General features: G+C 41.4%; 1 protein-coding gene across 2 annotated transcripts; it reads left to right on the top strand.

The window, feature by feature from the left end:
- The first annotated feature begins 10,787 nt into the window (after positions 1-10,787).
- On the top strand, positions 10,788-27,140 carry VDAC2 (voltage dependent anion channel 2). 2 transcript variants are annotated; one of them, XM_083614836.1, is made up of 10 exons: positions 10,788-11,283; positions 12,505-12,563; positions 14,965-15,036; positions 17,169-17,218; positions 18,633-18,785; positions 18,874-18,926; positions 20,014-20,241; positions 22,787-22,937; positions 25,165-25,222; positions 26,573-27,140. In XM_083614836.1, exons 2-10 carry the CDS (start codon positions 12,530-12,532, stop codon positions 26,662-26,664), a joined length of 891 nt encoding a protein of 296 aa, XP_083470962.1. In that variant the 5' UTR covers positions 10,788-11,283; positions 12,505-12,529; the 3' UTR covers positions 26,665-27,140. The 2 variants fall into 2 exon arrangements, with proteins under 2 accessions (XP_083470962.1, XP_083470963.1); XM_083614837.1 differs by lacking the exon at positions 12,505-12,563 and having other exon boundaries at positions 10,839-11,283.
- Positions 27,141-27,559: the final 419 nt, after the last annotated feature.

The raw sequence follows: 27,559 nt of genomic DNA, 5'->3' as shown, positions 1-27,559 counted from the left end.
TCTGATCCTTAGAATGACTAAGAAAAGGGTCCAAGTTCCTGAGTAGGTTGGCTAAGATTTATAAAAGAATCAGATACGTGTTGGAAGTGTAAAGAAGCAGAGGGAACATTCATCCACATGTGGTGGACACGTAAAAAGGTAAAAGGGTATTGGGAAATGACTTGTAATGAATCAAAAAAAATGTTTTAAACTACTTTCCCCCAAAAACCAGAGTCCTTTTTCTTGGGGATAACCCAGACTGAAATTCCTAGGTGTCAGAAAAGGTTATTTATGTATGCAGCAACTGTGGTCCGTGTTTTGTTAGCCCCAAAATGGTAAGTGAGTGAGGACCCAGCTAAAGAGGATTGACAACTTAAATTGACAGAATATGCAGAACTTGCAGATTTAACAAATAGAATAAGAGAGCAAGAAGAACACACATTTGAAGAAGACTGGAAAACATTTGTTGAATATATGGAAAATAACTGTATACAGCTGAAAACGGTGGCATAAAATTGATAAATTCAACAGAATAAATAATAGTTGATGGATGTAAAAGTGGAAAACAGATTTGAATGGTTATAGTAAAATATGCAGGGATGTATGATATGTAAAATGAACCATGGAAAGAGAAGCAGAGAAGTCACTGGATATTTTAAAGTTTGTAAAATGTTTATTTGGAAATGTTAAATGTAAAATGGAATAAAAAATATTATATATAAAAAAGAAAATGGTTCAAGTTCTTTCTGATTCATCTTGGAAACAACTCTGATAATTCCTGAGTCAGTCTGGGGCAGGTGGCAGACACTCCCATCTCTTTTTTTTTTTTTTTTTAAATAATTTTTATTACGTTTCTTTTCATAATTTTGACAATTCAATACAATACAGAAAAACCCAAATGCAAGAAACAATTTTTGATTTTTTTAACAAAAAAGAAAACCATTGGACTTCCCCACACCTTCCAGATCTGCGTTCTTTGTAGTAGCAATATCAGCAATTTGTTACCTTATTTCAAACCTTGTTGGAACTTTCCATTATTATGTACCCATATTCAGTATATTGTATCTTAACTTTGTTACCTTTTAAAATAAACATAAAATGTTTGATTCACATTGACTTCTTTTCTCATTTGTCATTAATTTTACCATTTGCTTAATCATATTTGCTAAAGCGTAACCTTTCCAAAAACATGCACTGTCTTAAAGTTCATACAGCTTATAGTATTTTTGCAAATAGTCTTTAAATTTTTTCCAATCCGCCTCGACTGATTCTTCATCCAAATCTCGGATTCTGCCGGTCATTTCAGCTAGTTCCATATAGTCCATCAACTGCGTCTGCCATTCCTCCAACGTGGGTAAATCTTGTGTCTTCCAATTCTTTGCGATGAGTATTCTTGCTGCTGTGGTAGCATACATAAACAAAGTTCTATCTTTCTTTGACACTTTCTGGTCTACCATGCCCAGCAGGAAGGCCTCTGGTTTCTTGGGAAAGGTATACTTAAATACTTTTTTCAGTTCATTGTAAATCATTTCCCAGAAGGCCTTCACTTTTGGGCAGGTCCACCAGAGATGAAAAAATGTCCCTTCTGCCTCCTTACATTTCCAACATTTGTTATCAGACAGGTGATATATCTTAGCTAGCTTGACTGGGGTCATGTACCACCGGTATAACATTTTCATAATATTTTCTTTCAGGGCACTACATGCCGTGAATTTTATCCCGTAGTTCCATAACCTTTCCCAGTCTTCAAACATAATGTTATGTCCGACATCCTGTGCCCATTTTATCATGGCAGATTTAACTGTCTCATCCTGTGTATTCCACTTAAGCAGCAAGTTGTACATTCTCGATAATACCTTAGTTTTTGGTTCTAACAATTCTGTCTCCAATTTCGATTTTTCCACTTGGAAACCAACTTTTTTATCCAATTTAAAAACCTCTTGAATTTGAGCATAGTGTAACCAATCTCGCACCTTATTTTTTAGTTTATCCTTACTCTGCAGTTTCCAGTTGTCTCCAATTTTTTCGATTATTTCCCAATATTTCGGCCAATAGGCCTCCATATTGGGTCTTTTTCGAGCCTTGGCCTCCACTGGTGATAGCCACCTCGGGGTTTTACTCTCTAATAAGTCCTTATATTTCATCCAGACTGCAAAAATTGATTTTCTGACAATATGATTTTTGAACAGTTTATGAACCTTAACCTTGTCGTACCATAGATATGCATGCCAACCAAAAGCATTATCAAACCCTTCCAGATCCAGGACATCAGTGTTTTCTAACAAAAACCAATCTTTCAACCAGCAGAAGGCTGCAGATTCATAATATAACCTCAAGTCCGGCAGGGCAAACCCTCCTCTTTCTTTCGAGTCAGTTAGTATTTTAAACTTTATTCGAGGCTTTTTGCCCTGCCAGACAAACCCAGATATATCCTTCTGCCATTTTCCAAAACATTCCACTCTGTCCACGATCTGTAGGGTCTGAAACAAAAATAACATTTTCGGCAATACATTCATCTTTATAGCTGCTATTCGACCCAACAAGGAAAGTTTCAATCTTGACCAAATTTCTAAGTCCTTCTTAATTTCCGACCAACATTTTTCATAATTGTCTTTAAATAAGTTCAAATTTTTGGAAGACAAATAGATCCCTAGGTATTTCACCTTTTTAACCACATTTAATTCTGTTTCTCTCTGAAACCCCTCTGTTTCTGTAGATGTCAAGTTTTTGGCCAAAACCTTAGTCTTTTGTTTGTTCAACTTAAATCCTGCAACCCGACCAAACTCATGAATAAGTTCTAAAACTCTTTTTGTACTGGGTTCTGGCTCCTGTAATGTCAAAACTAAGTCATCTGCAAAAGCTTTCAGTTTATATTGTTTCACTCCGACCTCTATCCCTTGTACCAACCGGTCCTCCCTAATCATGTTCAATAGCACCTCCAGGACTGAAATGAATAAAAGAGGGGATAGAGGGCACCCTTGTCGTGTCCCTTTTTCAATTTTAAATTCCTCCGTCACCACATTGTTCACTATTAATTTAGCTTTCTGTTCTGAATAGATTGCTTCTATTCCATTTTCAAACCCCCGTCCCACTCCCATCCCTTCCAAATTTTTCTTCATAAACTTCCAAGATATATTATCAAATGCTTTCTCCGCATCAATGAAGATTAAAACCGCCCTTGTGTTCCTATTGGTTTGCAATAGTTCCAAAATGTCAATGATGTTTCTGGTATTTCCATATAAATGTCTACCAGGGAGAAAGCCAGCTTGGTCCTTGTGAATTACTTCATTTAAGACCTTTTTAAGTCTGCTTGCTAAAATGTCTGCAAATATTTTGTAATCCACATTCAGGAGTGAGATGGGACGGTAGTTCTTAAGCTGGGTCTTTTCAGATTCTAGCTTGGGTATCAATGTGATGAATGCTTCTTTCCACGTTTCCGGTGCCCTCTTCCCCTCCATGATCTGGTTGCATACCTCCATCAAAGGCTGTGTCAAGTAGTCCTTCAAAGTCTTGTAGTATTTGGAGGTAAGCCCATCCGGGCCTGGAGATTTGCCAAGTTGCACAGACACTCCCATCTCTAGTCCATAATGCGGTGTCCATAATATGGAGCAAGTTTGGCTCTTTCACAGACATCAGAGGGAAATCCAGCATGAAACGAGAGCAAGCCAGAGTGTATCCCCATGTCGGGGATTGCTATATAAATAGAAGTGGGGGCATGACTCTCTGCATAAATCAAACTCAGCATGCCACATTGGTGGCAGGTTGTTGTTTAGTCATTTAGTCGTGTCTGACTCTTCGTGACCCCATGGACCAGAGCACGCCAGGCACTCCTGTCTTCCACTGCCTCCCACAGTTTGTTCATAGCTTCGAGAACACTGTCCAACCATCTCGTCCTCTGTCGTCCCCTTCTCCTTGTGCCCTCCATCTTTCCCAACATCAGGGTCTTTTCCAGGGAGTCTTCTCTTCTCATGAGGTGGTCAAAGTGACTGCTATCACTTGGTGGCGGGTAGATTTGACTAAACAGTTCTCAAGTCAAAATGACTGTGGCTCTTAATTTCAAATGACAGATTTCAAACAGCAACTTTGAGGTGCATTTGCTGGAAGGTTGAGACAAACACAGAATAAGAAAATTATTAATAGCCGGTGCATGTCTGCTAGCAAGAAACACAATGGCCTAACATTTAAGGGTGAAAGAATTACCTTCCAGGAAAAAAAATATTAGTTTGTTTAGCATTCTGCATTTTCATACTCCAGCCCAGTGCTCCCCCCCCCAAAAAAAAAATGTTTAGGGGTACTCTCATTTTGACTCAAGAAAATCACCATTTTATAGTTCAGATTGGGAAAAATAAATACAATAAATGGACAAAAGTACAAAGATTCACAAAATGTTTAGGGGTGTACAGACCCCTGCGTCTCCCCAGAAAAAAAAAGCTCTGTTCCAGCCACATTTCTTAAAGGGAGAAAAAAACAAAACCGCAGCCCTTCACAATGTGTGACTGCAACAAACAGGTGTTTGCTAACTCTACAGGTAGAGTGATCAGGGAGCTGCAATATCTGTAGCCCCTTTTGAGTGCATGTTCAGTGGCGTCCCAGGCTGGCAGCACATCATAGGCTCTTGGCAAAGGCGAAAGTAGCTTCTCCGCTGTGAGTCAGCTAGGGGAGTTTTTCGACACACATTCGCAATTTGTCCTTGCCACGTGGGGGCAGTATTGTGAAGCTGCTCAGACTCAGAAAATAAAGTATTACAGTCGGATGTGAGAAATAAGGACGTGAATTTCACAGCGTGCTTGCATTTTACTACGGACAGGTCTTTCTTTAATTTCTTTATACCATTTTACAGTGTCCATTAACAAAAAAAGAGAGAGACACTCATGCAATCTGGAACAGTTAAAACAGCATCAGCATAAAAGCAGTCGCAGAAAACAACCACCGTTCAAACCACTTAAAAGCACTGAAATGAAAAAGTTTGTGAGACAACAGAAATGTGTTTTTTTTTAAAAAAATTATTTATCTGGTTTTTCAAATTACAGTTTTACAATCACACATCCAACATACAATATGAAAACAAGATTCAAATGAATCTCCTGGACTTCCCTCCTCCCCTTTCCTCCTGCATTGTTTATACTAATTGAGATCTTTTACATCTCCATTATATCCAAAATTCACCATTAAACTACAAGTGTTATTCCGATCCTACTAAGAATTTTAACTGTTTACAATGGTTTTTAAGATAAATTATAAATTTTCCTCATTTTTAATTAAAATTTTGGTCTTCCTGATTTCTGATTCTTCCGGTCATTTTTGCCATTTTGGCATAATCCATCAACTTATTCTGCCACTCTTCTCTGGTCAGGACTTTATCTTCTTTCCATCTCTGGGCCAATAACATCCGTGCAACTGTGGTCACGTACATAAATAGTCTTTTCTGCTCCGTTGGGTTTTTGGCACCTAGAATTCCTAAAAGAAAGGCTTCAGGGGTTGTTTTTTTTTTCTTTTAAGAAAAAAGTTATTTTAGACATTTTTTTGAGTTCATTATATATCATTTCCCAAAATTCTTTTAATACCTTACATGTCCACCACATATGATGGAAGGTGCCATCAAGGCAACAGAAATGTTTTCACCTGGTGCTAAAGAGGCCACAATGAAGGTGCCAGGCAAATCTTTGTAGGAAAGGCATTGCACCAACTAGGGTGCCACCACAGGAAAGACCTACCTAGACAATAAAGTGGAACCAAACTATATAACATGTTTTGTGCATGTTTGCTCTGAAGTAAGTGTTACTAGGTTCAATAGGGAAGTGGGTTGGGATTGCAGCTTTGAAAATACGCCCCTCCCACTGATATATAAGTGGCAGGAAGTGATTATTTAGTCTTCCTTCATTTACAAGAGGTCCCTAGAGCCCCTTTAAATACAGAGATCCTTCTCCCTAGAAAGAGGCAATGACAAAAGTAGTTTCGCCCCAGTGCTAAAGTCCACATCTTCTGCAAACAGAGTCTTGGATCGAGTCAGATTGCCTTGAAGGAAGCAAAAACCGCTGAGACGGTTTTCACTTATGGCTGAAGAACCGCCTTTCTCTGTGCTGCAGGGGGAAATGGTGGAAATGAAGAAAGAGGAAAAGGTTGACAAGAAAGAGAAGAAAAAGAAAAGACATAAACGGTCGCATAAAGAGAAGCACAAATGTGAGTACAATCGTGGCCACATTAAGAAGAGAGCTCCATCCTCATGGTTCAGGCTTGACTCAGGGTGATGATGCGGCAGCCAGGCGTTTATTTGGACCCTAAGACTGGGAGGGGCTGGCCTCCCCATCGCTCTGTGGGGAGCAGAAAGCCAGGTGGAAATTCTTGTTTAGCACACTCTCTTGACTCTTCCAGTTTAAAGGAGAGTCTTCCTAGGAATCTCCATGATCCTCAAAATGGTAGTGCTGCTATAAATCTCCTTGTATCTCTTATAGATCAGAAATGAACTAATTAGGGTTGTATGACGATTACCTGTATACAGTGTGCAAGCAGCCTGCAGGGGAAGGTGTACGGAGGTTAGTCTGTAATTAGGGTGCAATTTTGGCTATAAGATTCTAAGGCCTGCTCTTGGGTATATTCAATATTCAATTGCAAACAATCCCCCCATGTAGTCTTAGAATACTGATTGTGATTTGTCTTGTTGTGTCTCTCATAATAACCAGAGGGAATAGCATCAGTGCTTCTTTTAAAGCAAAAGTATTTGGCATGTGTGCCTGTTACTAGGGCTGTTGTAACTGGCCGGCTGCATCTTACCTGGATTCTAACCATGTTACTTTTTATTTTTTTTGTCTGGATCTGGACCATTTTCAAGCAATCTAGAACCAAAGATAGGGGACAAAAATGTCTTTCTGATCATGCCTGCTCCTACCTTTCATTGTTCTAGGTCCATGTTAGATGCCGTCCCTAAAGATAAAAAAAGTTTGAGCGACACACCCACTGACTGAAGAAAGGGCTTGCTGGTTATTTTGAATCCAGTTGTTTGTCTTCCTGGTGGAAGAGTGATTACTATCCATAGGGGATAGTGGGGAAATCCCTAATTTTATTGTAGCTGTTAAGAATGCAGTATTGCATGCACTCCTAAACAAAAGGCAGTTTTCATTCTCTTTCATACTTTATAATGTACTTTTACTGTATGCAAATATTAAAGCTTGATCGGAGGGGGGTGGGCTAAGAAACACATATTTTGCACACCTTAGCTGCTTGCCCCAGAACACAGGCAAAGGGTGCTTTCTTCCCCAGTATGAACATTGCTGTAACCCACCCTGGGACCAAACAAACAAAGAATGAGAAATTTGGGATAGTTCTGTTCTTACTAGGTACCTCATTTGCTAGTTCCCCCTTTCCAGTGCCCTGGCATATTCATACGAGTCAGGATTTGGGGTGCTCAAAGCAACAATTCTGTGGGGAACCCTGCTCTGTTGCAGATTTGGTAGACTTGAACTATGCTTCAGATCTTGTCTAATTTCACAACATCCTCCGTATTAAAAACTGGTTGCCAACCAGGATCTCTGAATCTTTCTCTTGCCCTGGCAAAATCTTGAAGCAGGCTATCATTTTACTCTAAGCTCCACTCGCGCGTGCCGGGGGTGGTAGTGGTGGTTTGCAGGCTAAATTCTAATTATTTTGGCGAGCTCTTGCTCTGGCCTATTCTCATTCTTCCTCTCTCCCCCTATTCTGTAAGCACTTATCTCTTATCTGCAATGGCCTGTGTTGTCCTGCCTTCTGAAGCAAGGGTATTAGTAAAGAGGCTGCATGGGCGTGGGCAGGATTTTTGTTGGGGAAGGCAGGCCTTTTTGGGGGGGCGGGGCGGCGCAGAACCTCAGTTAGCTATGTATTATTATTTATTTTTATTGGTTTAGGCTGCCTCCCCCCCGCCTTGGCTACGCCCCTGGCTGCAGCAGCTTCTTTTGTTAAAACTTGAGGATCTTGCTTTTATTCTCACAACCGATATGGTTGTACTTATCACAGAATAGTTACGGCTGAAGCAGCAACATCTACTACCTAGATAAGAGGGAGAGGAGTGAAATGGTTCGCTGGCAACTTGTTTAGATAACCACGAAAGAATTAACTGAGTCACAACCAGGCTTTGTTTGCAAGAGCAAAAAAACTGGGGGTGGTGAAGTTGGAAACACATAGTTGCCCTGCTATATGTGATACCGTGGCAATAGTTCAAAATGAATTCCAGCGGTTGTGATTTGGGAAGTGGCAGTTGCACAGTCCTGTTGTGCTTTAGTGTCCATGCAAACTCGATAGAAGTGAGATTCATGCAAGTGAATTCAGTGGGGGAGTTTTTCTGGGGGGACGCAGGGGTATGCGTACCCCTAAACATTTTGTGAATCTAAGTTTGGCTTCATTGAAGGGCAGTATTTCAATATGAGTAGGAAAATGCGAGTACCGTAGCCCTTAACATTTTTTGGGTGGGGTGGGGTGGAAAGCATTGGGTGAATTAATTGTCTAAACCACTGAGCCTCTTGGGCTTGCTGATCAGAAGGTTGGCGGTTCGAATCCCTGTGACAGGGTGAGCTCCCGTTGCTCTGTCCCAGCTCCTGCCAACCTAGCAGTTTGGCTTCATTGAAGGGCAATATTTCAATATGAGTAGGAAAATGAGAGTACCCCTTAACATTTTTTGGGGGGTGGTGGCAAGCATTGGGTGAATTAATTGTCTAAACCACTGAGCCTCTTGGGCTTGCTGATCAGAAGGTTGGCGGTTCGAATCCCTGCGACAGGGTGAACTCCCGTTGCTCTGTCCCAGCTCCTGCCAACCTAGCAGTTCAAAAGCATGCCAATGCAACTAAATAGGTACCGCTGCGACGGGAAGGTAAACAGTGTTTCCGTGAGCTCTGGTTTCCGTCACGGTGTCCCGTTGCGCCAGAAACAGTTTAGTCATGCTGGCCACATGACCCGGAAAGCTGTCTGTGGACAAACGCCGTCTCCCTCGACCTGAAAGCAAGATGAGCGCCACAACCCATAGGCACCTTTGACTGGACTTAACCATCCAGGGGTCCTTTACCTTTTTTAACCTTACCATATTGTATTGAACACGCTGACCATTTGTTTGGAAACGTGGGATATAAATTACTCTGACAAATAAATGCTAAGATAAAAACGTATCTATTTATTTTACAAACTACTTCTAGGGGCACGGGGGGCATGTAAAGCCTTGGATATAGCAACTTTATTGCAGAAGTACGCAACACTAAATATTTTATTTCAGAACTGGAAGGGGGAAATGGAGAATAGCCTGTACATAAGAGACAGTCCACAGTTAATACGCTATGCCTCAATACAACATGACTATCCTCTCCTTTTCACATAAGCATTGGGTGGAATTTGATCCAGCTAAGTCAAGTCTTTATTAGCGCTGCTCTTGGCTGCTAAGTTGTTCCCCTTGGAAACTCTGTTTTAAGTACTGTATTTGTTCAGATTTGGACGGTGGCTATTCTCAACAATTTTGCCTATTTTTAAGCTATCTTTTGTGATGTGGCTTAACCAAATAATGATGTGCACCAAAAGGCAGATAATGTGGGCAAAACTGGTCCATTGTTTGCTTTGGACAGGTACCAGGAAAAAAGGAACCGATCCCAGAAGCATATGGTTATGGTGTGGTTAGGGCTGCAAAATCCCATAGCATCGTTGAGAAAAGTGGGATTTGCTTCTGAGAATCAGTGTGTAGCAGGCTGCTGCTGAGCTAAGAATCCAGAAATCCATTTTCAAACTCTCCTCTGCTGTGCACTGATTAGGTGATCTTAGGCAAACAATTTCCTAATTCCTGAATCCAGCATGGATTCAATTGTTGGACTAACCAGGACAGCCTGGGAACAGCCCACTAAAGCGGAATCTACACACATATTAAAAGAACGCTGTGAAAATGCTATTTTAAAAGTTTTGAAAAATACTCGCCCCAAAATGGAAAGAAGTAGAAGTCCCAGCAAAGGAAGAATGGATACAAAAACTTAGGGAATATGCAGAAATGGCAAAACTTAACGGAATAAGAAAGCAAGACAACAAACCTTTTTTTTATAAAAGAATGGAAATGATTTATTGAATATTTACAGATAAATTGTAAACAGATAAGAACATTGGCAGGTTCACTGCAATAACATGCAGTTTTATAAGAGTATATATTTAAAGCAGATGAATAAATGAGCAAATTAATTTGGATATGCAGAAGACATTAAAAATAAATTTAAGTAACCACAGAAAGAGGGGGATGGAAGTCAAGTTTTGAAATGTTAAAATGATTGCAAAATCAGGGAAATGTATACATCTGAAAAACATAAATTATATATATAGAACCAAATAATCTATGTTGCATTTTATGCAATTGTATTTACCATATATCCCCCCTCAGCCAGCAGACCATGAGGTGTTTCATCTCACAGCCCCTTCCAACATTTCTGTGATTTTATATTTACAGAATATATTGTAAAAAAAAATTGTGTGTGTTTGTTTATAGATCTCTCCTTATCTATATCTAAACATATGTATATAATAAAAACCGGGAATACTTTTTTTCACTGCAACAAATGCTATATCCAGACACACAACCCAGTGGGTTGTGTGTCTGGATATAGCATTTGTTGCAGTGAAAAAAACGGATTTGTTGGTAGAATAAATTTACGCGCTTCTACTCTTCTTCGGAAGGCGCGGTTCAGGCTCCAATTCCGCGCATGCTCAGCTCAAAAGCAACTCCGCCCTGAGCTCCCCGCGGCTTCGTACCCGACAAAGCGCAGGCGCGGCCTCCTAGCACCATCGAAACCTGCGATTCTCGTTCGCTCGCACTGCGCATGTCTGCTCTGCTGCCCTGTAGCAGCCCGCCCCTCTTCTCCTCCCTCCGGAGCCCCGCCCCTTTTCCGCCCCACCCTCCTCGAGCCGAGGACCCCGCCGGCCCGCGGCATCTCCTCGACAGGGCTGTCTACTCCAGCACCTGCGTGGGCCGCGAGACTCCCCGCGCCCGTCCCCGCTCTCTCTGCATCCCTCCTTCTGCATTTTGTCGCAAAGTGTCACCTCGGCGCTCGCTTGCTCGCCGCCGGCCCGTCTCCGTAAGCGTCCCCGGGGCCGCTCCAACTTAGGCGCCCGCCTCGGGCAGCCCGTCTGTCGTTGCGCGCCCGAGTCGCGGAGGGGGTCCTTGCGCGCAGGCGGGCGGCGAGCGCGAGGTGTCTCCTTCACTTCGCCCTCCAGCGCGGCCTTCACGCGGGTAGAAGAGGGAGGGGCGGCGGCGGAGGCGCGCGCGGGTCTCTCTGGGTCTCGGAAAGAAGCACGTCCCTTTCCCCCCCGACTGGGCAGGTAAGGGCCGTGGCGGGGTTACCATGACAACGCGGGATGGGGTGGGGGGGTTCCTTTTGCCCGGGGTGATGGCGCGGGAGAGGAAAGGAGTTGAAAAGGAAGCATTTCCCCCCCGCTCTCGTTTCCCCGCAACAACAGCCCGGCGAGGTTGGCTCAGCCTCAAATCCCTCCTTCGGGGCTTAATAGGGAATTTATTCTGTTCGGGGTGTTTCTCCACGCGCTCTTTTCGTCAAGGTTTTCCGTGGGGGGGGATGGGGGGATCCCGAGGGGGATGTCCCCCCCCTTTCCCTTCCTCCTCTCTTTCCCCCTTGTGAGGTATCTGGCGCAGGGCCTCCTCTCCCCAGTTTCCTGTTGGGGCTTTCCTCTTCGCTTGCTTTTTCAATCAATCAGTCATTTTGTTTGTATGCCGCCTTTGCGAAGTTAAAACTATGCTCAAGGCGGCTTACAATGTATATAAGAAAAGCACATAACTACAAACAAAAAAGCAATTATAAATAATAAACAAAACTTCAAAAAGTACACAAGCAAATCGAACAATTTCCACATAATTCCAAAATAAAGATACGAACAACATGTCACTTGCTTTATTGTTTGGGGGTCAAGTACCCTTGGCGTCTAGTTAAGTTGAGCATCAAGGTGGCTCCCTCTCCCTTTCCTCTGCAGTTTCTGGATGGTTCACCCTTGCAAGTTTTTGGCTTGGCTCCCGTTTGCAAACTGTCCCCTTTGCAAAAAAGGAGCTGGCATTCTCCTATACTCCCCTTTTCGATCCTAGTTTTCGGGTTCAGATCTGCTCCTTTCTTTATTTGTAGCTTTGTGACGTTTGCAAAGAGGAGAGGAGGATGTGCTTTTCTGGTGGGCTGTACTTAGGCTGGCGCTGCAGAGAAGGGGTCAGGACTTGCTCCCTAAGATGGCCGCAAGGAAGAATTCACATTGCAGTAGCAGGGAAAAAGTTATTTTATCTTCTCTCTCTCCACCACCACCACCCCTCCTTTATCCCCAATAGCTGCCACACCCAAAGTCGTCTCCTTTATGTGGGACAGAGGCAGCCTTCATGAGTAAAGGGACACTTCCGTTCAGAAGGGAAACTGCAGAAATTTTCTGTTATCTTTGTGTGCAGCATCCCTCCCCAAAGTCGTGACATGAGAGTTATCTGAATACCACAAGAGTTCTTAATTCTAAAATCTGTGTAATTTATTTTTAATGTAATTTTCCATTTTATAGATTCTCTAAATTGGACTAGATAGCTATGTCTTTTAATCCAGCATGTCAGCGTCCAAGACGTAAGTAGGGAGATGAAGTAAGGATGTTGAAGTAACCTAACTAACAGATTTATAAGTTACAGTAAGAGTGAGCTTTGACGATGAGACTAATACCTAACCCACCATATAATCCACAGTCAGAAAAAGTCAAAATAAGTATTTGAAATCTAGGGGGCTAAGCTGCTTAAATATGTGTTTAAATGAAATATTTCTACTGTCTGTTATGGGTGTGCCTGCCTGGACTGCTTAATATGTTAATATGTTGGGAGCTGCAGATATTTGCAAAGCCTTGGGGATGTGCTTTGTGATAAGGGTGTGGAGGTGTTTGAAATAATATCTTGAGGGAAAGGTGCAGCATAATTATGTAATCTTCATAACTTGTGGTTTAATCATCATACACTGGGCTGCTCTTAGCAAGGGTTTTGCAAATATTTTCGCTCCTTGATCGTCTGTCCCTAGGGCTCAGTACATAACTGGAATTAGGAAGTGCAATTACTTGCTAAAATTCATTATTAAGAAGTTGTTACATGGCTGGCACCTTATTCTTAATGGTATTGGCTTGGAATTCCCCCCCATTGGTTTCAATGGGACTTAAACACTTAACTGTTCAAATTGGCAGGCCTTGTGCTTTTTCTTTGCAAATGTATGTTCTGATAAAATTGTCAACATTTTTTGAAATTTGGAGAAAGTGATATTTAGAATGCCTATTAAAACTTTGCCTTGTGCTCTACCGACTGAGCTACCCAGAAGTGCCCCACAGAGTGCAGGGTAGTGGACCTTGCCTATCCCCCAAAGTGAGTTGCTTCAGCTGCCACCAGCTGAATTGGCAGCTGAGGGGAGGTGAAGAAATGGATGGTCTGGGGCGGGGGTTCAATTTGCTGATCCTACTGGATAGGAAAGGAGAAGTTGGCTTTCATTGAGCCCATTCTATCCCAGTTGACAAAACTACATAGTACAAACCCACACAACTGCATTTCTCTAATATGCAAGTGAAACATAATTACTATTGCATTCTTGTCATATTTTTATACCCAGCACAGCAGAAAAATGGAAATACAGGCCTTTGTTGTAGGATAAACATTTATTTATACATTAGTGCATGCGAAAATGTACTAATGTTATCCTTCATGCCTCAGATGTGCACTAATACATTTTGACTTGGAAATATTACATATTGATGTTTGGTTCAAACCACTCATTGAATTCTAACTTTCTCCCAAAATGAAAGATCCATCATCTGAGCAGGAGTTCATCAGACTGTGACTAGGGTTGCCAACTGACCAAAAATAATGGGTTTGGCCTGCTTTTGTGCTTTAACAGCAGCATAGTGTGCAGAAATCTGAAACCAAAGCTCTTCACAACATTATATCTGCCTGTCAATATTTTGAACATATTAATAACAAATGCTGTTAACCAAGTTTTAACAAGTATTTTGTTCAGTGATATGCAAGTTAAATGTGATGCTTGATTCATGGTACACGTTTTGCCGATTGGAAAGTTGGTGGTTCGAATGCGTGCATTGTGGCAAGCTCCTGTTGCTCTGTCCCAGCTTCTGCCAACCTAGCAGTTCTAAAGCACACCAGTGCGAGTAAATAGGTACCACTGTGGCGGGAAGGTAAACGGTGTTTCCGTGCGCTCTGGCTTCCATCACAGTCCTCCATGCGCTAGTAGTGGTTTAGTCATGCTGGCCACATGACCTGGAAAGCTGTCTATGGACAAATGCCGGCTCCTTCGGCCTGAAGGGAGATGAGCACCGCAACCCCAGAGTCGCCTTTGGCTGGACTTAACCGTCCAGGGGTCCTTTACCTTTTTTACACGTTTCATGCAGTTTGTGTTATATGGAGTGTGCATGTGTCTGTCCTCAATTGTCACAGGATTCTCCATATTCTGCATGAGCAAAGCTGTATTACAGATTAAAACAGATTTGTGTGGAAACAGTTTAATAAGTAAAGAGGATATTGGGTTTTACTTCCACTATGTGAATAGATTTGCAGCTGTTACTGAGTGGCTCTTGGCATTATTGGATGTGAACATCTGCTTTGTAGGACTTTCATGCATGGAATGGGGGAGGAGGCATTTTGTAAAATGCACCAACAATTGTTTGCTTGTTATAATGTATTTTAAATATTGGTATATATTTGAAATATTCGCCTTTGCTGTTGTAAAAGTGCACCCGGATCCCCCCTAAAATCATCTAGAGGTATGTTAGTCTGTTATCTTAACTTTGCAATTCCTTTTAGTACAGTACTGCATTGCCAGACTAAATATATCACCTTTGGTCAAATTACTTTAAAAAAATATGCAGCAGTACTGGCTAACCACCTCATTATGAATTGTTATTTGACTTCACAGCAGACAGAACTAATTACTGCTTATGTTTTGTTCTTGGAGTACTAACATTCCCATTATTTTGTCTTCCTAGCTCCAATGGCTATCCCGCCACCATATGCGGACCTTGGCAAGTCTGCCAGAGACGTCTTCAACAAAGGATTTGGTATGAAAACATTTGTAAAGAATATAGTATTGTTTGGAAGCGGACACAACATTTACTGCTGCTCTCAGCAAACCCAAACTATGTTACATAGTTGCTGTCTTCCACCTTTTCCCCACTTTAGTGAGCAAATTATTGCTAGAAGTGGAATGTTTATCACCAGAATGTTTGGCATGTCATTAGACATAACTGTAACTTGCTGCTGAATATTTTCACCGTTTAGTTTAGTTTCTCTTTGGACATATAAAGATTGGCACTGCCAAGTACAGTGGAGCCTACTGTATCGGGAGACTAATAAAAGTATTAAATATACTGCTTAGGGAACACTTGGAAGGTAGCTCAGATCAAAAGTTTCTGACGATAGGCCTTAGCACTACGATTTTCAAACAGGCATAGATGTCGCAAAGGGAATTTACTATGGTTATAGCAAAGTGAGAACTCACCCGTCTACCCTGGGTGCTGTTTTTTTTTCTGACAGGAGCAAGAGGTGGGAGTTGAATTAACAATATCCCCCCCCTCCCTTACTAGTGCTGGTAGCTGATTTCCAGCGAGGGAAACCTTAGTTTTCAAACTGTGGGATGGTTCTTCCTTGGGGGTTGCAGGGCACCAGGAGCAGGGTGGGAGTTTATGAGGTTATTGGGATGGATAAGGTCCTGAGGCAGTTAAAATTTTCACTCACCAGCAGCTGAGAACCTGATGGGTTGAATGCCCCTGAACAGAAAGCACTGATTGATGCATTTTTGCGTTTGTGGAAATAAACAATGTACTGGGAAAAGGGGGATTCTGAAAGAGCTGCTGCTTTTTTCCTTGTGTTAATTTGTGTATCGTTTTATAACAGTGTCAAAGATTCTGCTCTCTTTCTCTTCTAATGTCAGCGCAGAATTGCATGTTCACTGACATTAGAAGAAACACTTAAAACCACTTTGAGGTTGCTGGTTTTACTTTGTTTTGTTATAATCAAGCTGTACAGTAAGTTTTATTAACCAAATGAATGAATGAACCATTTGAAACAGTTAGGGATTCCCCAAAGAATCCTGGGTAAAGTAGGATAATCCCAGTCTTCTCAAGGAGCTACAGTTCCCAGTGGGGCTTAACTATAGTCCCCTTCCCATAGAACTCTGTGTATACTTCCTCAGAAGAGGAATGGGGACTCCTATCAGCTCTTAGCACACTTAACTATTTAAAGTGCTATGATACTGCTTTAAATGTATAATGCAAATGGGGCATACCCCCCCCCCAGGGCAAAACAGCTTGCTAGGAGAGAGCCTTGCTGGGGGAATGCAAGGAGAATTGATTTCTTGTTTCTGGATTCTAAATTGAGCAATGACTGCTTTCATGAAACCATTTACATATTCATATTCCATACTAACTACTGTGGGGTGCATCTAAGTAAATATCTCCCAGGTAAATATTGGGTTCTGCTCTGCTGAGCTTTGGCAAAGAACAAAATGATTTCATTCCGCATTGCCAAAACTTCAAGGGGATCATGGAAGCCATAAATGGATTTTTAGATTGCTATTGGTCTAGCAAAGGTCTGTTGAGTTTTCTTTGGTCCAACAGTGAATCTTTCAGAAGGGTCTGGGGTGAGATAGATGCAGTCCCTGGCTCCCTAAGGTAGGCAAAGACGCTTTAGAGTTGGTTAGGAACCCATCGGAAAGTAGCATGTCCTGGGCCTCTTCTGTAAAATGCTTTTGCCCCCACTAAAAGCTTGGTGTGAATTCTTTTGGGGGTGGGTCCTTGTTCTAATATTTCAGTTTTTAAAAGCCTTTCCCCCATCTGTTCTGGGAACTAGCATGTGCAGTATATGCAAGAAATGAACTTTTTTCTTGATGTTGCTAGAGAAATTGATTAGATCCATGTAGATGGTCATTTCAGTTGTAGAATGCTTTACTATCACTGTAGTTAAATAAAAGCAATGCTTTAGTGAAAGAGCCCTTGCTCATTCATCAGAGACGTAGATGTCCTAAGATCAGAATTTTGTTACAGTTACAGCGATGCAACCAGGAAGAGAGCAGCGTAATGTTTTCTTACGACTCTGCCTGGAATTGTATTCAAGCTTGGCTGTAGTGTTAACTGCTTGAAACACTGGTATGTTGTATAAAAGGGCAGTAGTAATTTCAGTTCTGTCTGTCAAGGTTTTGGTCTGGTGAAATTGGATGTGAAAACGAAATCTGCAAGTGGCGTGGTAAGTGCAATTTTGACGTAATATTAAACAGTAGCTCATAACCTCTGAAATGTGGTGGGGAGGGCTCCAGACCCTTCTCAGCCTTGCCACACACCCTTTCTCCCCTCCCCAGGCGGCAGCAGCAGCAGCAGTAGTAGTAGTAGTAATCTGCCCTTCATCACATGGCGCCAAGGTGACAAGAATATTAAAATCAGTGAAAACATCTTAACAAGCGAAAGGCCATGGGTTAAACTTGTCTCCATGAGGCGTTATTATTATTTACCCTCCCTTCATCTTAAGGTCCCAGGGAAGGTCTCAGCAATTTAAAATGCAACATTAAAAACAGTTCAAAACAAATTCAGTTCCAAATTATTATGTTGCATGCTTCCCCCCCCCCCCCGTAAAATTTCAAGCACATAGAAATGAAGGAGAAAGTGATTTTATTGCCTTTCCTTTCCTCTTTCTCTTTTCTTTTAAGGGAATCTTTCTAGTCTAATTGCAAACTAAGTTGACTTTGTTTAACATGCAGTGTTCTGATGTGACAGCTGAATGGGGAATCTGCCATGGACTCATTTCTCTTCCTTCCCTTGCAAGCTCCTCTCCCTCCTCTCCCTTTTCTCATTTGTAATAATCATAGTTTGTTCTGAAGTCCAAGCTGGGCAAACTAATGCTAATCTCAAAGGTATAGTTTCAGATGGGTTTGCAAGCCACAATTTCAGTATTAGCAGTATTAGCATAGATGCTCAACTTGGATCCCTGTAATGAAGGAGAGAGCATTTTTTCTGATTTTCCAAATCATGGTTTGTACGATTGCCTGAACTGAGAAATTACATTTCTTTTTGGTCATTGTGTGATTCCTTTTAAAGTACAGGTTAATAATACCTCAGGCCCCATAATTAAGTAGCTTGATCACCAGGGTCTTTCGGGCATAACATGTTAAACAAGAATGACCAGGTTTGTGTACTTTGTTCTCGCCCTTCCTCTTCTCTGTATTCATAGTAAAATTTGGAATTTGTGGTGGTTTCTTCAAATTTTGCCTAAAGAAGTAACATATAGTTTGCTACAGACCAGTTTGTCATAAACGGACCAGGAGTTTCTGGTTGCTCTGAGTGTTGTTTGAGATTTTTATAACACAAGTTGCAGTGACACAATTGTAGCAGAGGTATACAGATTGTTCGATTTTTCAGAATTTCAGTAAGTCATGGTCAATGGCATTGAAACTCAAAGATGATTCTGTCCAATTAGTTACGTCAGAAACTTTTAGAAAACTGCAGGGTTTTTTGGTAAAACAAGTTCTTATTTTTATCTGTAAACTGCCTTGAGTCCTGTCAAGAAAAAAGAAGGGATATTATAATAGTCGTAGTAGTAATTGCTCCTCTCTGTATTCCCCTTCGGTTTGTTAAACCTTTTCTTCCCACCTGCATTGTCCTGCTAGGAGTTCGCAACAGCTGGTTCATCAAACACAGACACAGGAAAAGTGAATGGGAGCTTGGAGACAAAATACAAGTGGTCTGAGTATGGTGTCACTTTCACAGAAAAATGGAACACGGATAACACTCTGGGAACAGAAATGGCAATTGAAGATCAGGTAATTGAGTTTCGATTTGCTGAAAAGTTAAGTGGAAGTCACTTTTTACATCTGCTAATTCATAACTTTCCCCCCCTCTCTAAACTAGCTTGCCAAAGGTTTGAAGTTGACATTTGACACAACTTTCTCACCAAACACCGGGTAAGTTCTTTCCCTCTTAAGTCTTGGCACGTTCCACGTAGAGTACACTGAAAGTGAGAGATGGGTTAATGAATGCTACTGAAGAAGACTTGAGTGGCTGGACACATACTGTGGTCTTTAAAAAGAAAAAAACACAAATATACAAAATGAATTCACACCACACATAATACTTACTTTAATTTGTGTTAATTTTATAATACATCTCAGGCAGATACATGGTGCCTTGTGCCCATGGTTCAAGGAATAATTCTATAAAATCTCAGTGAATTCAAGCAGATGATCCCAAAAACATGTGACAGAGGAAAACCAGCCAAACGTACAGTAATGGCTATTCATCTGACCTGGCAAAAGACACTTTTCTGTCTCCAAATGCCAGTTATAACCAGAGCAGACAGTGTGAAGCTGTTTTTTAGTTCTTGGTGTCACAGAATCCAGACTTCTCTTCATAAAATGTAGTAGCAGATATTGTTATCAACTAGATAGTGGTAAGTGGGGAAAGCCTCCATTAACTTGTGTTTGAACTGCCTTGATTCCTAAATTCTGAATAAAACAACTTAAACTGCTGAATCGGTTTATTTACTCTGCAAGGGCAGGAGTTATTGATTGTTTTAGGCTTGGCTTCTGCCTGACTCATGGGGAAGAATGATAGGCAAATATTTGTATACTTGAGTGGCATATAATAAACTTACTGATTTCACTTTACCCCATGATATGCTTCTAGTTATGTCATTTGAGAAAATGTGGAACCACTTAACACCAAGTGAGGCCATAGGTCAAACTACCAGCAGCTCCCCATGATTTTCCTGCCCTACCTAGAGGTGCCAGGAATTTGATACTGAACAAGTTTCCTACTGTAGAGTTGAGTTACTAATTTCAAGTAAAGTCATTCTACAAACTCTCTTGCCCCTTAAACATACAGATCTCCTTCTTGTAGCCACAGGTCGGCTCTCTGGCTCTTGATCTAGTGAATACTCACATTTTGGACTACGTGGACATCTTTAATTTATCTGCTTAAGATGTGAATCAGTATAACTTGTGCATTCCAGGGGAAGAGCAGGTTTTTTTTCTTATATATTTCTTTTTCCAGGAAGAAAAGTGGCAAAATCAAATCTGCTTATAAGCGTGAATGTATAAACCTCGGTTGTGATGTTGACTTTGATTTTGCTGGACCTGCCATCCATGGTACAGTTGTCTTGGGTTATGAGGGCTGGCTTGCCGGCTACCAAATGACCTTTGATAGTGCCAAATCCAAGTTGACAAGGAATAACTTCTCTGTGGGATACAAGACTGGAGACTTCCAGTTGCACACCAATGTGTAAGTATCAGAAACTAACACAATTACAGTTAATGAAGGTATCCAGAAATTTTGAAAACTAAGGGAAAACTAAGGGAGCACTGAATATGCCTACATTCTGAATAGATTTTTTGCTGGGTGATTAATTATCAAAATAAAATTTGAAGGTATAGAATAGCATAAGTACTTTTTAAGCATTGTTCTAATGTATATTAGTTGTTTTAAAAAAAGTATTTTTAAAAAGTTCATGCATGCATTTTTTTTTAAATGGGCTACCTTCCCAACTTAGGTTTCATGCTCCAGTGAGTAGTTTTATTTCACACAACTTCAACTGGATATGATCTAGTACAAATTGGCATGAGAACTTGCAGTTTCTCATTGATAAATAGTGCATTAGAGTGTGTTGGAGTTTTCAACGTCCGATTTCAAAAAAGGAGGGGTGCTAAAAAGAATTGTAACATGGCTTGTAAATTCAAAATATATTTTGGTTAAATTAATATAATTTAGTTTTGCTAGGTAAGTAAAATGTGTAAAATTGCATAGAAATCATTAAAAATCATTGCCAAGTACTTGCAGTTACGTTATATATTAATAGTGTTTAGTTAATTTATTATTATTATTATTATTATTATTATTATTATTACTATTATTAAATTAAGTTTCACCCCTAAAACTGCATGGAACATCTTGATTAGTTGGAAGACTACAGTACCTTTTTAACTAGGCAAGTCGAATTAACAGAGACAAGGCAACCTGAGTTGCATTGAAAGCCCAACAGAAAATTGAGGTTTCAGTTACTTAAAAGAAATGGTGGTTTGCAATTGTAGTGTGATATGGAAGGCTTTCTGAGAGGCTGTATTCTAAACTGTTAGCTTTAACAACAAGCTATAATCTAAACTAAAGAACTGTAAAATAAGCAAGGAAGTACAAGCGTTTGAGAAAAATGTATTTCATACCTTTTAGTACTGATTTTTTTGTGTGCGTTCTGAAGTTTCCAACTACAGCGCATCAGTTTGTATGCAGCTGTCTCTTTTTGAGGGCCAGAAAACAAGTGTTTGCAGAGCCATATCCCTTTTTCCAGCCTCTGAGAAACCTTGGGCTGGATTGGACAATACTTCTCCCTTGTGTTTGCCCTGCCCCATTCCTGGATGACTGTTTGAATACTACCTCTACATGCACGCCTGTTTTGTGCAATTAAATTTTCCAGTCCTAATCCAGCAACTGACCTTTGTTCAATCTGGGCCTCCAAATGACAATCTTACATGTGCGTTCTCCCATTTTTTAATATTGTGCTGCCATTGTGCCCCCATCCCATTGTGGACATCCTGGGGACATTGGAGATGGGGCAAAGCGAAGAACAGGTGGGAAGAACAGGTGTACTCTTGCTCCTCTCCATATAACTAGAAAGAGATGGTTGTGTATTTGTTGGAGGCAGACATTGGGTCTCTTCTCTCCCATTCTTGCTGAGGCAAGATAGCCTGCAAAAGAGAACCATAAAACAAATATAAAACAGATCAAAAACATCAGAAACAAAAGCAGTTATCATAGCAACTGTAAAAATACAAAAAAGCAGTAGATAACAAATCAGTTCTGCATTTCCTGAGCTCCAGCTTCTTCTCTTGAGTGGCAGCAGGAAGGAGTGCCTTGAGGGAATCTTCCTACTTGAAAAGTTACTGGCGGGCCTGCTGCTGTAGTTCAACTGCGATGCGGGTGGCGCTGTGGTCTAAACCACTGAACCTCTTGGGCTTGCCGATCAGAAGGTTGGCGGTTCAAATCCCCGCAACAGGGTGAGCTCCTGTTGCTCTGCCCCAGCTCCTGCCAACCCAGCAGGTTGAAAGCATAGCAGTGCAGGTAGATAGGTGCCACTGCAGCGGGAAGGTAAACGGCATTTCCATGTGCTCTGGCACTCGTTGCAGTGTCCCATCGCGCCAGAAGTGGTTTAGTCATGCTGGCCAAATGACCCGGAAAGCTGTCTGTGGACAAATGCCGGCTCCCTTGGCCTGCAAGCGAGATGAGCGCCACAACCCCATAGTCGCCTTTGAGTGGACTTAACCATCCAGGGGTCCTTTACCTTTTTTACCTTTTAGTTCAGTCGGCAGTTAGTGCATAGATCAATCGGGCCTGGAACGCTAATGTACTACAGGGTATTTGGTGAGGTGGAAGAGAACTGAATATTCATGAACAGAGCAAAAGAATCTGTTGTGGCTTACCATCGTTGTAGCCTTTTACTTACCAGCAGTGTCTTAAGCCACTTTTCACAGCACTTTCATAAACATAACGACTGCAAAGGAAAAACTTGACGAAATCTATTATTCTTGCCAGTGTGACTTAAGGGTCACAAGTTACTATCATGCCTTTCAGAGGGAAATGGAAGACTGCCTAAACGTTTGCATTTTGTATTATGTTTGCACTTTCTCTAGGGTGAGCCAGGGTTTTTATCTCCCACTACCACCCTCAAATGCAGTCACTTACTATGTCACAGGGAAGCCTCAATGCTCTTCTTCATTTGAAGCTTTTCTTTATTTTATCACTTGAATAAAAAAACCATTTCAAAACTATTTTTCAGCAACGATGGGTCGGAGTTCGGTGGCTCAATTTACCAAAAAGTCAGCGACAACCTTGAGACTGCTGTAAACCTTAACTGGGCAGCGGGCAGCAATAGCACTCGTTTTGGAATTGCAGCAAAGTACCTGTTGGATCCTACCGCTTCTATTTCCGTAAGTAGAACTATAGAAGAAAATGCCATAGCTGTCTTGGTCCACAAAACTATACATAGAAAACTTCTATATCCCTTACCATGAGAAGCCCCCCTCCCCATCATAGCTTGAATGAGCATCTCCTAACTGGCCTTTGTTCGTGCCTGAGTTTACCTTTGTGAGCAGCCTAACTCCAACTTTGGCATGGACAACTTTTCTTAATGGCTTCATAGTCTGAATTAAACAGTGCGGACTCTCAGTAGCACCATTTTCTCCAAGTGAGATCTAGCCCGGCAAAATGGTTAAGAACATAACCGAAGCCGCCTTGTGCAAGGACAGATAATTTGTCTACCTCAGTATCATCCACATTGATGGGCAGCATCTATTTGGAGTTTCTGAGGGGGCAGGGTCATTCCCACCCCTGTTTCATAAGTTTACACAGATGAATTGCTTTGTGTGTAGCAGAAAAAGCTGTGTACAGTCGTACCTCGGCTCCTGAACACCTTGGGAGTCGAATGTTCTGGCTCCTGAACGATCAAAAACCAGAAGTGAGTGTTATAGTTTTCCAACTGTTTTTGGACACCAACGTCCGATGGAGCTTCCGTAGCTTCGGACTGGTTGCAGGAGTTGCGCTTTGGAAGTCAAATGTTTCAGAAGTCGAACGGACTTCCAGAACGGATTCTGTTTGACTTCCAAGGTATGACTGTATCTTCTAAGAATTCTGGTAAGGTTCACTCATGAATGGAAATGAGGTCTAATTACATAGCAGGGACTTGATTGCATTGGGGTAAGATTTCCCACAGCTGTGCTTTGAGCTGTAAATTTAACTGTAGGTGTGCCATTATCTTTTACCCCTACCAGTAAAATTAGGAATAAATGACCTGAAGGACGTGGTTGTAAAGTTAAGATAAAACAGTATAAAGCCTCCTACTGCATGTTTAAAGTGCTTTATAGATATTTGATGGAGATTATAACAGTCCAATATTGTAGTGAGTAGCACTGCTTCTGAGGCTTTTGCCTGGTATGGCTGTAATGGGTTCCTTTGACCTGTGGCCTCATTCTTTGCTAAGACTCACATACATAGATGGCAGTATATAAATACTAACCCATCTCTTATTTTCATTGTGCATGACAAGATAGGAAGCTATGTCATAGTAGAAACAGGCTTTAAAGCAAAGGGAAGGGAAGAAAACCCAAGTTGCATAGATCTCCTGGTTGGAACAGTCCTGAGTACTAATGATTATCTTCTGTCTACAAATTCTGGGAGCCCTTGGTAGCCAACAAAAAATGTCTGGTTGTCAGGACATGCTCCTGCTCCCGTGCGTCATGTCCCTGGTCTCGTGATAACATCACTGGAATGCAGGAGAAGGTCAGGGACAAGCAGAAGTGTGAATCTGTCACCCAGCTCTGAGCTAGAGAAGGGCTGCAGAAGCATGCTGCCTCTCTCTTCCTCTGTACTTGCTGGACAGCGTAAGTTTTAACCACTTGGCAGAAACAGAGATGATGCAACATGACTTATTCATTCTCCTCTGGTGAGGGACAGCAGGGGTGTGTCTCTGCCGCGACTGGGCCATTGCAACTACAGCAGCCCAGTTGTGTACAAATACAAGGCTCTGCTCTTGTGCTGTCCCTCCAGCTTGAGGGAGAGTGGGGAAGCGGAGTTGCATTCATCATTTCTTGCACACGGGAACTTCATTGCTAAAGCCAATTTGCAAGCTTCTGGGGCTGGTACTCATCCTCCCTAACCTAGCTCATCCTTTAGGAGGAAGCCCTGGGTTTGGTGTTGCCATGGCGAGGGGATATGAGAGAGAGAGATTATTTGAAGCCTGGTCATCATGAGTTGAAAAAGCAGTTGAAAGCTTATGCTAGATTACACTCTGGTTGCAGGTGCTGCCTTCTTGTTCTAGTTGGGCACTACAGTAGTACCTCAGGTTAAGTACTTAATTCGTTCCAGAGGTCGGTTCTTAACCTGAAACTGTTCTTAACCTGAAGCACCACTTTAGCTAATGGGGCCTTCTGCTGCTGCCGGGCCACCGGAGCACGTTTTCTGTTCTCATCCTGAAGCAAGGTTCTTAATCTGAGATACTATTTCTGGGTTAGCAGAGTCTGTAACCTGAAGCGTATGTAACCCGAGGTACCACTGTACATTCTTTGGAGCAGGGCAAAGGGATGTTAAAATTAGGGCACAACATATTGTGTGACACAAAGGATTGATAAAAATGTCATCTTGCTTCTCATTGTTTTGCAGGCAAAAGTGAACAACTCTAGTCTAGTTGGAGTTGGGTACACCCAGACCCTGAGGCCAGGTAAATAATTTTGATAAGAATGTGAGAGATGTTGAAGGTTTTGATTAATATTCAGGTTAATGGTGGCTGGAGTCTGTTGTTAACATGCTCTTGGAAGTTGGCAGTTCTCCATTCAAGGTTCGAAAGAGACTTGATATATAACAGTGAGAAAACACTGTCCAAAATGTATAAAATCTTATTAGAATAGTCAGTGAAGGACGAGGAGGTAAAATCAGCCATGGTAAAATGGGCAAGAGATCTAGGTCATAACATACAACTCTCAGAATGGCAAAAATTAAGTTCACAGCATGTTATTCTATTAAGGAAAACTACATGAGTTATCACTGGTATTTAAGGAAATTAGCGATAATGTACAAAATAATTCAGACCGATGTTGGAAATGTAAGGAGGCGGTGGGATCAATGTACCATGTCTGGTGGACTTGTAAAAGAGTGAGGGAATTTTGGGATTCAGTCTATAACGAGTTGAAAAAGATGTTCAAAACCTGAGGCATTTCTTTTAGGGATTATTGGGAGGGAGATTCCTAGAAATTTAAAGAAATTATTTATGTATGCCACCACGGCAGCGAGAGTTTTGATTGCACAGAATTGGAAAAGTGAGACGATACCATCAAAAAAAGATTTGCTGATTAAACTAATGGAATACGCCGAGATGGATAAACTGACAGGACAGATAAGGGATCAACTGAAAGAAAAATTTAGTAAAGATTGGAATATATTTAAACATTACCTGAAAGACCACTGCGGAGAATTAAATTTTTTGACTGGTTTAGATTAACTCTTGTAATGAGAAACATCAAAAAGTAGCGAAAAATTGGTTACCAATAAACTAGATTTATTATGATATGCATTCAACCAAGAACTCTAAAGGACCCAAATAAGAAGGGGAGGGAAGTCAGAAGTAATTAGAATATTAATGTGTTGAATGAGTAAGAATATATCTTTGTTTTTCTTTATTATGATTTAGAAACACATGCACATTAACAAGAAACTGAAACTTTATACAGTACTGTGATTTTACGCTAAGAAAGCATTTTTGTTAAAAACAATAAAGATGAATTGCAAAAAAAAAAGTTGACAGTTCTCAGAGTAGCAGAGCTTGCCTCTTCAAAAAGGACTTACTTGCATTCAGTATGAAAGTTTGAAACATTCCTTTTTAAGTGTCTCTGCAACTTAAGTGGTCCGTAGGCACCTTTGTGTGAAGCTTGATGCTTCTAATCCCACTGGCGTCTGCATCCATGTGTGTTTCAATATAATTTACTACCTTTGAGCATTGAAAAATGTTAGCAACAACTGATGTGTTCAGTGGACCTTGCCTTCTCTAAAACCCTTTGGTTATATTGATCTGCAGGTGTGAAGCTCACTCTGTCTGCCCTAATCGATGGGAAGAACATCAATGCTGGTGGACACAAACTTGGTCTTGGCCTAGAATTGGAGGCTTAAGAGGTGTGAAGAAAGCTGCCGCAGGAAATGGGATATCAGAAGAATATGGCCTTAAAAATGTATTTCCAGTGTGACCCGGGGGGGCTTTTTTTCCTACTCAGACGGATGGCCTAGAACAAGAGCTGTATTCAGAGTATTTAGGCAGTTACTTGTTAGCTGGTTTTTAGTTAAATTGGTTACCTATCTAGTTCTCAATTCTGCATTAGTGCAGTCACTACATAATACATTATTTAAATGTATTTAACTGTTGAATGCGCTACCCACAAATAATGAAATAGACTTTATGAAAACCTGTACACATGTGTGCATGTTATGTTTCTTTTAACACGTGATAATAGCCATTGAAATAACAGAATGGATCAGTGGATGTTCTGAAAAGTAAGGTCAACGGTTTTGTTAAAATCACCTTAACTAGAAATACTTTTGGTATCCCAAGGCAATTCGAAAATTATGAATAAAACAAATACACACACATACTTGTGCCTCCAGATATGTTGAAGTTATTGATAGGGAGGGCTGAGGTCCGTCTTAATTTTGCTTTTAAAAAAGCTGCCTGTTGTTCCAGGTGCCCTTGCTCTTCGGCGTTCTGGAGCATTTGCTATGAATCCAGTTTGCCGAAGCTGTTAAATGTCCAATCTGGGGATTTCTTGAGTTTGGCCATGGCTTAGCAAGATCTTTTGAGTGGAGTACTACTCTTGGGGCAGTCGTTTAGTGCTGCCACAGAGCCTAGGACTTGCCGATCAGAAGGTCGGCGGTTCAAATCCCAGTAATGGGGCGAGCTCCTGTTGCTCGGTCCCTGCTCCTGCCAACCTAGCAGTTCGAAAGCACGTCAGAGTGCAAGTAGATAAATAGGTACTGCTCCGGCGGGAAGGTAAACGGCGTTTCCGTGCGCTGC

Source organism: Podarcis filfolensis (genome assembly GCF_964270895.1).
Source record: "Podarcis filfolensis genome assembly, chromosome: 5".
NCBI lineage: Eukaryota > Metazoa > Chordata > Lepidosauria > Squamata > Lacertidae > Podarcis > Podarcis filfolensis.
The sequence above is the reverse complement of the archived record's forward strand: the minus strand, read 5'-3'. Positions and strand labels throughout refer to the sequence as shown.